The 12,763-nt window shown below is 30.8% G+C and overlaps 2 protein-coding genes across 3 annotated transcripts in view; one reads left to right on the top strand and one right to left on the bottom strand.

Moving 5' to 3' along the window:
• Nucleotides 1-1,538: 1,538 nt before the first annotated feature.
• Nd-23 (NADH dehydrogenase (ubiquinone) 23 kDa subunit) overlaps nt 1,539-12,763 on the bottom strand; it is a 139,693-nt gene continuing 128,468 nt past the window's right edge. The window contains exons 1-4 of one of the 2 annotated variants that reach the window (XM_076902400.1): nt 6,881-7,106; nt 6,420-6,672; nt 5,164-5,356; nt 1,539-1,724 (exon numbers count right to left, since the gene is read on the bottom strand). In XM_076902400.1, coding sequence (XP_076758515.1) covers nt 1,593-1,724; nt 5,164-5,356; nt 6,420-6,672; nt 6,881-6,908 — 606 coding nt within the window. In that variant the 5' untranslated portion in view covers nt 6,909-7,106 and the 3' untranslated portion in view covers nt 1,539-1,592. Of the gene's footprint in view, nt 1,725-5,163; nt 5,357-6,419; nt 6,673-6,880; nt 7,107-12,763 lie in introns of those variants that run through there. The other variant, XM_076902401.1, reaches the window with a different exon arrangement.
• Nucleotides 7,583-9,325, top strand: LOC143428421 (pyridoxal phosphate homeostasis protein). The gene is made up of 4 exons (XM_076903257.1): nt 7,583-7,716; nt 7,880-8,240; nt 8,886-9,127; nt 9,201-9,325. Exons 1-4 carry the CDS (start codon nt 7,636-7,638, stop codon nt 9,270-9,272), a joined length of 756 nt encoding a protein of 251 aa, XP_076759372.1. The 5' UTR covers nt 7,583-7,635; the 3' UTR covers nt 9,273-9,325.

The following is a 12,763-nucleotide window of genomic DNA, read 5'->3' as shown; positions in this document are numbered from 1 at the left end:
AATTCCTCTAGCCTCCTGTACCTGCTTACTCATTCTGTCCAATGCCCTTTGCCTGACCGCTGATCTTCATACCTTGATTTACTCATCCTCAACTATATAAGCACTAGGTAGTTTTTGCCATGGTTCAGATTTCTCTAGTCATTACTTGCGTGCACAACTTAAGTCTGACTAAACCTCTAAAGTCTCTCAATAGGTGTTGTACTCAATTCCCCCTAAACTATTCAAACCGGAATCCAACATTTTATATATGGGTAATATAGTAATTTTCCTGAAATTTGTAGGCTTTCCTTGTTTTGTAAATAAAAGAATCACTTTAAATGACGCGTTTTCTTCCATACAGGATTTGTACAAAATTTTGCATGGCTCATCTCTTCTAAACCTCATCCAACATATTTTCTACCAATTTACATTATAATTTCTCCATCTGTATTTGTTTTCCTATTTGATATTGCCTTTTAGTTTCATTACATATAAAAGGAATCTATCTTTTTCCTTTTTTTGGCAACTCTGTATTATTAATGAACTTATTCTATTTTCAAAAATAATATTTATGTGTTTACATTTTACAGCTAGAATTCTTTTGATTAATTCATGACAACGTCTTGTTCCATTCAGTGTGTAATTATAAATGTAAAAAAAGGAGATCTTGTTACATATATTTATACACGTATATTTACATACATTTCTTGTATCCTTAATTTGTTACCTATATTTTCTGTAAACGAATGAGTTATATAGCATATACATTATACATACCAGTGGTTCTATGTTACATGAAAGTCACTGATATGTTCTGATAAGTGCTTCAGATGAAATACCTTTGATATTAAATGGAAAGTTTTTTAATATAGGAAAAAGTACAACGTACAGTAAAAACTCTAACATCAGTGCAAGATGTATTACAAGTAATAAAGAAATTAAAGGAATTGTAAGTGCTACACCTTTCCTATTGCATTTAAAAATTAAAGATTCCAGTCCCGTATAAGAATATTACGGATTTGGTTACCTAATGTATAACCATGGGTAAATCTCATGAAATCACATAGACATTTTAGAATTAAAAGATTATCAATTCAAGAACCTGCAGATGTTCTGGTGACTAATTTTTTCTCTGCATATACTTTAGTGTCGAATTCTTACGACAGAGGTAAATACAGATCTCTTGCTGCTGTTTTTGGTAGCTACTGGTACCTCGCTAACGATACGTCGTGGTAGCTGAAGTGTAGAAGAAATGATCAGTTAGAAAAAGCCTATGGGAATGCAAAGGGTTCTTTAAGCAGAGACAGTAAATAAAAAAATAAATCAGTAAATCAATCAAATTTTTCCTTAGAACATTTTAATAAACTTCAATAAAATTACAACATTTATTTTTTTAAAGTTCACTGTCAGCCCTAAGGGACCACGACCGCGTTTAATGTGTTAATCATATTCTAATAAACGCATTGTACTATTTTCTACTTCTTAAATACAGTTAGTATAATAAAGCATATCTTCAGTTCTGCGGCAAGATTAGTAAAATATGTATTATTAATGAAAGATAAATTATTTATTAACATTTATATTATTTTACTACATTTTATTGTTTATTAAACCTAACGATACAAATGATCCGCATGAATGTTGCTAGCGATTTCTGATTCCCACTTATCTCCATTGTTTAATAGCTTCTCCTTATTATATAATAACTCTTCGTGAGTTTCCGTCGAAAATTCGAAGTTTGGACCCTAAAATAATTGATTTAATTAGTATCAATTTACTAATGCAATATAAACTAAAAGATCATGTTTTACACAGTGCGAATAAAAAGTTGCAGAATTAATGCAATTAATAATCGATAACTGTTAATATAATCTATTCTTCGTATCATTCCCTCAAAGTATAATATAACACGTATGTTTGTATAGGGCTAAAGTATTTCTTAGAAAAAAATGCCTCTTAACACGTTCCATATTAGACTGAATTTTGAATACTTTCCGTTCAGGTTGCGTAGGACGTACACGCCTCATACTTTACAATTAAATAGTTGCTTTTGGCATGTACTTTACAATTTTTACAATAGTACAAAGACCACAATTACCAAGAACAGAGCATAGAATTTAACAGATTGATTGGCTCTTTAGTGTTGACGCCACATCACGCGAGATCGGCAGCGAAAGTGTTAAATACTCGGCCATAGCATTTGCGTTATGTTAGTTTGAACAAATTTGAATTTCTTCAAAAACTCGAATTGTCGTGGCGTTAAGATTGTTTTGTGTTAGTAAAGTGGAAATGCTTAACAAACAATAATACCATTTGTAGAAACAAAAAACTTTTCTTTTCCTTGGACATATAAACAATGTAAACAGAATGCCAATGCCAGATATTTAATGACGAAATTGTATAATTTTTTCTCAGCGAATATCAGGTTTAACCCTTTGCAGACTGAAAGCTCTTCACCGTTTCGTTCCAGCAGGTCCACACAGATTTCACCAGTCGCTTATCCGCTTGATAGCGTTTACTTTGGAAAACATTTATGACCTTATTAGCGTAACGTACTTATGAATTAGTAGATATATAAAATAAAATTGTAAAATTTTGTGAACATTAGTTTTTATTCTTTACAGCTTATAATTAACCATTATATGACACCGTTTGCAACATTCTCCGACATGCAATCACAGTTTCCTGTCGCAGGTTTCGCATATATATAAAGTTTCTTTTCTACCACCTGGAACTTTTTGTTTAGAACAAACTATACAATTCTTGTGTTTATGCTGGGAATGCAGTGTAATTATATGCAATTTCCCATTTAGATGATGGTAGAATGATGGCAGTCCACATTTTGCTGTTATATGAAAGTCTCCCACAAGATCAATCAACAGTTTTTCTCTAAATTGTTTGTCAGAAATGTTGTTATTGGTATTAGAATAAGATGCTTTGTATAAAATATAAGCATTGATAATAAAACTTTCCAAACTTCAGAAAAACAGTTTCCTCTGCCATTTTAGGATTTTACAAAAGAAACAGTAGGTTGCAGTATATTGATCAGCTAAATCGACGCCGTCCATGTTTTTATTATATTGTACTACTATACTGGGCTTCAAAACTGACCGTGTTTTATTATCCTCAACTCTTCTATTTGTAACAATTTGGGATTTGATGTACCATATGTTGAAAGTAGAGACACGACACATTTATCGCACCATGTAAGTAACAATATTTCTTGTTTACATTAAGCACTTGTTTCCCCAATCCTTAATTTTGGTGATTTCATTGAGGAAGGTATTCCTTTTCTATTCATCATTACCGTTCCCATTAAATGACATTGCAAATTAAGTAATTTTTGGCCTAGTACAGAGTCTATTGGTAAACATATGGTATGCTGTAGCTTCGGGTATTGATTGCTGTAGCTTATTATACAGATGTAAAACAATCCGGCTTGTGACTGGTAAATCGGGGTAAATTAATGCGTCTGTCGTTTGTTTTCCAAGTATGGTAAAAATGTGTATATATATCCAGTATGAGTCAACTAATACATATAGATGGAGTCTCCATTTGTTTGGTTTTTTGGGATTGTATGTTTCAAATGAAATTCTTCCTTTAAATCCAACAATGGATTCATCTACAGAGATATTTTGTGCTGGTTTCAAATAATGTCTGAGTTCTTTTTCGAAATAGTTAAGAAAGTGATATAATCTCATGTAGAGGTATCAATCCCATGTTGATAATTACACCAAAAAATGCTTTTGATTCAGTAACAGTAACTTCATACCAATTATGCTTTAATGAGTACACAGAGACTTCACAACCACCAATTATTTTTTGAGCATATAAATTTGTTTCTGCTGCTATTTTATTAACAAACTCTCCATAAAAAATAATGAAAAAAACTGCAAAGATGTAATGCAATCATTTGGAAACTTGCGGCCCTTGTACTTTGTTTTCCATAGAAAATTCGATGGAACTGAAGTAGGTGTCGTTTTCAGTAACATTTTTCCAATCGCTGTTTTAGTCCGTTCCACAATTACTTTCAGATGTATCATCAATTATGTTTATACAACTACTTCGTCTGAATGTAACCACGTCCTCTGAATCTTCATTACTTTCAATTTCAGATGTATATATTCCTTGAAATTGTTCTTTTATATTTCTCAAACAATCACTATCATCACTTTCAAATTCATTATCACACACTGTTGTATGTTGCATCCTGTCGTTAATCTTTACGAAAAAAATTATTTTATAGAAATGTAGGATTTGAAAATGCTTTCTAGTTATGCTAGGACTTCGAATTGTATGCCATGGTAGGTTTGAAACGACTAAAATTAAGCTCTTAAGTTCAAGATGCATGGCCTAATTCAGATTTACTACACTGCAGCTCTTATCTTATCTCATTTAGTCTAAAATTAAGACACAGTCGGGTAAAACTTAATACAGGACACGTCAGAACGAAAAGCGATGTCGAGCCACACTCGGCATAGGACGCGTTAGAACAAAAGGCGATGTCGAGTCACACTCGATATAAGACCACAAAGGGTTAAGAAGTGAAATCATCTATCTGTTTCGACGCTTTCTGGTCTTTTTCTTTTTAATATATTTTTAAAAAGAAATGTGAATATATGTTTCAAAATGCAAATGAAATCAAATACTATGTAAAAATGTGATCATTAAAGATGATTAATTTTAATCTATAGAAGTTTATAATACTGATGACATTCAAAAAACATATTTGGTATCAAAATTCTCGACTTATACTCAATAGCAGTTGTTGTATCGCGAACTTCCTTTATGGATGAGACTGTCCAAATATCAATAAAACAATAGATATTTGAGATTCATGAAGTTACAATTAATTTGAACTGAATACATATGTAGGATCCCTCAATGTACTTTCATTTGATACATAGATGATTTTACAAGACATACCTAATAGTGACGTTGTAAGATACCCCTGGATACCCCTGAAATTTTATAACTATGCGAATTCGACAATAAAATTCTTCCATTTTAAATTTTCTATAACGACATACCTCTAATTGAACAAATATAGGTATGCACATGTAGAATAGTTAAATCAGAAACTTTTTAAAATGTTCAAAATGTGAAAACATTGTATTCCTCAACCTCTGGCGTTAATCTTTTTTTAAATTTTGGATTTACATATATTGTACGATATATATGTACCTCTACAATTGCATCCACTGGGCAAGCTTCTTGACAAAATCCACAATATATGCATTTTGTCATGTCTATATCGTATCTCGTTGTTCGACGAGATCCATCGGCTCTCTCTTCTGCTTCAATGGTAATTGCTTGTGCTGGACAAATTGCTTCACATAATTTACATGCGATACATCTTTCTTCGCCTGAAGGATATCTTTAAAAACAAAATAATTATATTTTATATATTTCACTTAAACTAATATATAGCGTGGGGCTCATAAAATCTGAATTATTTTTCTAAATGGAATGGGCTACATATTTCTATCTTTTTGTTTGGACAACTATTATCATTTATTATGTTTGTTTGAAAATTTTTTTTGTTAAGCACATTAATGTGTACGATTCAGTCTGGCGTGCGTGATGTGTGCATGGCGTTACAGTGGTCAGATTGTCTTTTGTTAAATTTCATTCTTGCTGATCAGTTCTTTGTTCGCCTTTACCATAACATAAGGCATAGAAGTAGTTTTAATAGAGAAGCACTTTTCCCAGGAGATATCACGGAAAGATGTTCAAAAATAGTGAAAAATGAAAATAGTCTTTAAATATTTACATATTATTAGGAATGATTGAATTCTATAGTTCAATATTTCAAATTCTATAGTGCAATATTTCAAATTTTGACATTGAAGTAGCAGGGAAATGAAAATGACAACAAAAATGTTAGATGTACAATAAAATTAGAAAAAGCAAGTGTTTTAAAATTTAGACAGAATACAATTTTACTTAGCTTTGTATGCTAAAAAATTAATGTATATTACAATATTTGACAGTACATTAATACAATGTCAGGAAACAAATGTGATCCCCAAATTTCTAATAATTTTTTACAGAATTATACCAATTTTGTTGTAATTAAACACATTAGTTTTCTCAAAATGTTAAATAATTTACATGAGAAAAGTGTGTATTTCATTATCAAAAAATGCTCTTTTCTAAATGATTTTATTTCTCTATTAGTTCTAATAGTGGAAGTACTACTATATTTGTAAAAAAAACACTATACTATTTGTAACAAATGAGAAAGATTAAATTTTTTACTATTATTAGTAACTATTAACTTACAAATGTCTAAAGTAAAACGGATAACATTTCTTAACATTAAATATATATGTATATATATCACTTACATATCTTTAAGCAAAATATGTTTATAAAATAAAATTTAATCTTTCTCTGTAATGTTTTAATATTAAAATAACTATTTATGTATTTATTACCTCCTTAGTGCATGTTCTCCTCTAAACCTAGGGCTTAAAGGGCCTTTCTCAAATGGATAATTTATTGTTGCAGGTTCTCTAAATATCTGAGATATTGTGATTCCTATGCCACGAAAAATTTCTAAAAGGAATGCTCTGTTTACTGCAACATCGGCAAGACTTGCAGTTTCCATATCCTTGTAAATAGAATAGTATTTAGTCCGACGTAAAGGTGCATTTAATGTTTTTGGAAGATTTTGAAACAATTTGAAACCTGCAAATATGTTATTACAATATACTATGTGTATAAATATATAATATTATTAACAAATACTAAGATAAAATTATGTGTATCCTAAATAAAGCAAAGTACTTATGATTATATAGGTTATAATGTATATCGTAATAAAAAAGATAGTACTTCATACAAAATAATCGATAGTATTGTCCTAGAAGACAAAAATAGTTTTCATTCGATTTACCTGGTTGTATAATTTTCAAAGATATCATGTTGAAATTTTAAAAATAGCTTATACTTAACGAGTAACAAGTTTCGTTATTAGTTGCAACTATTCACAAACTAACAATAAGTTTTTCGCAACAAATCATTACAGGCCTGTATTTTATTTCACATTTATATATTACGAGATATAGGTATAAATATATGATCTCTCGTAGTTTAACTTGATTACTACATCGACCTAAAACTCGGCACTGATTTTAGCGCCATCTATTCACGAACGACAATCATAATCTTATCTAAAGATGGTATTTAAAATCATTGATTAAGTAACATATCACAGGGATCACATATAATCCCGATCACGTGGTCAGGGGGTGAAAGGGGCGCAGTGGGAGGGCTATATATGTGGTAATTAGACAAAAATCTATCAACATTTACTATGAGATTCTATGCGAACTACTAACTAATTTAAAACTAATTTAAAACATTGTTTTCAAAAAAAAGGATATTTTTGTTTTTTATGTTCATTGGAATTCAGGTCACATATATGTGATACTGATCAGTTTCCATTTGTACAAAGCTATTCTATATATGTAATATAGTACTATATTTAATAATTGTTCAACATTTTTTACTTACAAATAATTCTATTATTTAAAAATAAAAAATATGTTGCTTTTATACTTATTGTTTTTATACTTTTAAAAAATTGCGTATATACATATTTCTGTAATAAACATAAGTGAGTTGATATAGTAATAAAGAAATTACAAAATGATGAAAATGGCGGAAGTAGCAACGAATTTAAAAGTAGTGCGGGAGAAGATTCTTATTGCTGCTGCTAGAAGATCATCAGTATGTTGTAGATATTCTATAAATTTGCATAACACACACAGAAAAATACATATATACACAATAAGTGCTTTATAAATATATAAAAACATGCAATATGTAAAAATACGTCATATATTAAAAGTTTTCAAAGGAACAACTTGTGTTTCTAACCTTTTCTTTATAGGAAGACAAACATTTTGAGCCACGCTTAGTAGCTGTGAGTAAATTTAAAGCAGTTGAACTAATTGTAGAAGCTTACAAAGCTGGCCAAAGACATTTTGGAGAAAATTATGTTAATGAGCTAGTAACAAAGGCAAATGATCCAATTGTTTTGGAAACATGCGTAGATATATGTTGGCATTTCATTGGTCATCTACAACGTAATAAAGTAAATAAACTTTTAAGTGTTTCAAATTTATTTGTCATTGAAACAGTAGACAATGAGAAACTTGCATCAGCATTGGATACTTCTTGGCTTAAATTCAGAAAACATGAAGACTCGAGGATGAAAGTAATGGTACAGGTCAATACTAGTAATGAACAAGGTATATACTATTATGACCTTGTATGTTTAAATGTTTACAAGCGAAAGCTTTGATATGTACAATTGTATTATATGTACAATTATATATATGTATGTACAATTATATTATACAATGTTATTTGTATTGAGTAATAGCTTTCTGCTACTTAAAAAAAATGTGAAGATATAGTTCAGTTATTAAGACTTAAATATTTTTTGCATTATTTCTCTAGAACACATAAATGTTATAAATTTATGACTTTCCTATATGAATTAGTATCATTTAGATAATTACACATTACACATTAATTAGAAATGCATAAACAGGACAAAAGTTAAAGTAATAATATGTAATTGTATCATTTACATAGCAAAAGTATTATACAAATTAAAAATTAAAGTAGCTTTTAAACTAATAATTTAAAAATATAAGTACTATAATACTTTATTTTAGAATCTGAAAAATTGTATTTATTTTTATATCTAAAAATATGTACCACATTAAAAGGAAATTTTATTTTATAAATGTATGTATGTATTTAGAAAAATTCAGGCCATGTCAAGATAAAACATATTAAGTTACACAAAATTTACTTTTATTTTCAAAGTTAATAAAATAAAACAATTATTATATATGCAAATTATATATAAAATGTGACGTTTTCAGAAAAGGATGGCTGTGAGGTTGTACATGTTTGTACCATTGTGAAGCATATTGTTGATAACTGTCACAACTTGGAATTCATAGGACTTATGACAATAGGAAAATTTGGATATGATATCGCTGAAGGACCAAATCCTGACTTCTTGTGCTTGAAACAATGCAGAGAACGAATTTCTAAAGAATTGTTAATCGATTTGAATAGAATAGAGCTATCAATGGGAATGTCGAATGATTATGAACATGCGGTAATTTTAATACAAATTAATTATTAATATTTTCTAAAAATGCTAAATTATAAAATGAATTTAAAATATTTAGGTGGAGTTAGGAAGTTCCAATATTAGGGTGGGTACTGCCATATTTGGAGAACGAACAAAAAAGAATACCTAACATTAGTACATATTCATTCCATATATACTGTTTTAAATATCTTGTCTTTATATTATGAAGTTGGATTTTTCTAGGTAGATTATAATTTACATAAATTCATTGTTTTTAAATGGAATATAAAAATATGAAATAACATATTATATAGAGTATTAGGTTGCAACCTAATTTTGTAATATAAAATTTTATTTTAATCAAATTATAACATTAAACTATATAAATAAAAATAAAGAAAAGAAGCAGCAATTTAAGCATGTTTTTCATGTATGATTAACTAAGATAAGAACTATTTCATAATTATTTCTTAGATATTGAGATTATCTATATCCATATTCTATGGTACTTCTATTTTCTTTGGGGTTAATCTGTTATAATGGTGGATCTTACCATACTGACAAGCCAAATAAGAGCAAACCCATTCAATTATATCTCTGTTCATAATTGACCATGCAAAGGGTTTATCAACTTCTTAGTTACCTTTCCACTAGAATGCCATAGGCCACAGACATTATTAAAAATTTCTTTCCTTATTGATTATGGCACATATAGCCTGAATTTACCTTACAACATATCTCCATATAGGTATTTATCCGAACCATCCAAAATGTTTTTTTTAAAGTTCCACCTGTTGAAATTTTCTGTTAATATTTTTACCAGCTCTTCATCATTTTGTTGTGTTGTTATGAAATTGTCTGTCGAGATAATGACAGGCATTTTTATGGGCTTTATTCTCAAAAATGTATCTACTAGTGTATTTTCTTTTCCTTCTATATAGGTTATTTTAGTTATAAATTGACTGATGTAATGTAATTGTCTTGATTGGCTTGGGCTGGCTTTGTCTACTTTTTGCAGGAATGCATATACCAATGCCTTCTGATCCATTTGGATAAGCAATTCCCTGCCTTCTACAAAATGCTAGAAGATTTTGAGACTTTTGTAGATGGTTAAAAGGTCTGTATCATGCACATTGTACTTTATCTGGACCTTTCCTAATCTTCTAGAAAAAAACCGAGTGGTGCCCACTTGCCCTGGTACAGTTGTTCTAAGACAACTGTAATTAGTACATCTAAAGCATCTGTCCAAAGAGATAGAGACATGTTCTTCCTTGGATGACTAAGAAGCACAGCTGTAACTATTTGCTTCTTCACTTCTTCAAAAGCTAGATTTTATCTTTTGTTCCAACTCATCAGCCTTTTGTCTTTCTCCTTCACTTCTTTGGTCAAGTTGTTTAGTGGAGTGAGCCAGTGTGCCACTTTCTGAAGAAACATTCTGTGAAAGTCAAGGATTCCCAAGAAACGTTGTAGTTCCATAATGGTCTTAGGTTTTGAATACTCCTGTATTACTGTTATTCTTTCCTGTACCTATATAATTCTTTTTTTTGTAACAACCAAGTAATCTAAATATTTCACTTTTTTCTGTGCAAAAGCCCACTTTTTAATATTAATTTTTATCCCATTTTCCCCTTAATATAGAGTCCATGAGTCTGGAATATTTGGGCAGCACAGACCAAATGGAATTAGGATTACCGTTTTGCCTTCGATATTTCACTTCGACCGTTTTGTCTTTTTTTTTGCGTTGAAAAGGTACGCCATTTGGCTTTCAAACGTACTCTTTTGTTTTTAATAGCCTATCGTATTATCGTCTGGAGGTTAAATATTGTAAGCCATGGATACGTTAAAAATTCGCGTTATTTTCGAATATGAGTTCCGTCATGAAACTAATGCAGCACAGACAAGTCGAAATGTTAACAAAGTGTTTGGCAAGGATGTGGCTAATGAGCGTACAGTACGTCGATGGTTTGAAAAATTCCGATTTGGAGATTTCGATCTTCAAAATGAACCATGCAGGTGACCTGAGAGCAAGGTGGATGACGGCCAACTAAAAGCTGTAATGGAAGCGGAACCATTTGAAACGACGCGTGAGTTAACAGCAAGGTTTGGAGTTATCATTCTGATAATATTAAGCTATTTGAAAGCAATTTGGGAAAGTAAAGAAGCTGGATAGGCGGGTTCCACATGAATTAAGCAAGCGTCAGCGAAGGAACCGCTTCGAGGCTTCCCAGACAACCAGCGATTGTAGCGCCAATAGCACCGGATGGAACTCTAAGCACTGTGCTAGCACGGTGCTGCCTCTCAGTTCTCGTAACAGCACAGGGCTAGCACTGGAGCGACACTGCGTGTCATGGCACTATCAAGGCACGGCGATATAGCACAGGGGCGACACAGCGTGCCAATGACACTATCAGCTCACCATAGTGACACGCGTGCCAGTGGCGTAGGCTAATATATACCAATGAAGAAGCTGTTTGCATAAAAATTATAAACGAATATTAAAAATGACTAAACTAAGCAATTTATTTATTTCTATTCGAAAATAGATACACTGACACGAAAGAAAGATAGAAAAACTTCTTTGTATTATTTTCTATAAACTATAACTTAATACAGCGATTTTTTCAGAAAACTCGTTAATTACTTTATCGTAAAAATACATACACTTATTTTATAAATATTTTTTTCAACTCATCGTTAAAAATTCATCTAACAAAGGTATATTTTATATTTAATAATCCTTACAAACGATAAAACCATTTACCACAAGAATATATGTACCAAAGGAAAACAAATAATTACGTTCAATATTTTCACCTGAAAATTGTGATACGCTAGTAAAGTAAACGTAACTTAATTAGTTTAACATTTTATAAGTAAATGTATCATTTCTTACATTTCTTTAAACAATATGCTGCCATCGTATTTAATACTCTCTATTGGCATGAATTTTCCTGACGAATTGAAAAAATATATATGGCTCTCTCAGTAACTATAAATGTTGGCAAACAACTACCAAAACGTCTGTCAGTACTCGCATGCGGATATCTAAACTCTGACGTATTTAATTTGTACGGAATAACAGGTGGTTCCCCATTAACAAATGTGACGCCTACGCCAATGTAGAAAAATTTTTGAATGGAACGATGACACGCGTGTCACGCTGGTGGTGGCGCAGTGTCATTCGCACGCGTGCTACGCTGGTGACTAGAACGTGCTGCCACTGCGTGCCGGCATTTTAGCTAACAAGTGCGGACGTAGATGACTACGGATCTGCTGACACTCCTCGGAAGTGTCGCTACAGTGCCGGTATGGTGTCGCCACCATCTTATCTTGTGTTGTCTGGGTTTATTTTGCTTTATCCACAGTTAGTGATTTTAAAATTGTCAGAAGAAGTAAGACTCATATATACTTATTTGTATTTAATAGTGAGTGCAAAAGCCTTTCGTGTTATTGAGTGTAATGAATTTTAAGACATAATTACTATTTAGAAGCAGTAATTAACTCAAAATTACTTGCTAAAATTACTAAACTTTCATCATTCAAACAAATTATTCAAAGAAATTATCTTTTTAATAAGTAACTATTATAGTTTTTTTAAACTGCGCAAAATCATATCTTATAAAAAACTATTATTTCTAGCCAAGTCTAAAATTGACCAAC

This window comes from Xylocopa sonorina, chromosome 10 (genome assembly GCF_050948175.1).
Source record: "Xylocopa sonorina isolate GNS202 chromosome 10, iyXylSono1_principal, whole genome shotgun sequence".
NCBI classification, from domain to species: domain Eukaryota; kingdom Metazoa; phylum Arthropoda; class Insecta; order Hymenoptera; family Apidae; genus Xylocopa; species Xylocopa sonorina.
The sequence above is the reverse complement of the archived record's forward strand: the minus strand, read 5'-3'. Positions and strand labels throughout refer to the sequence as shown.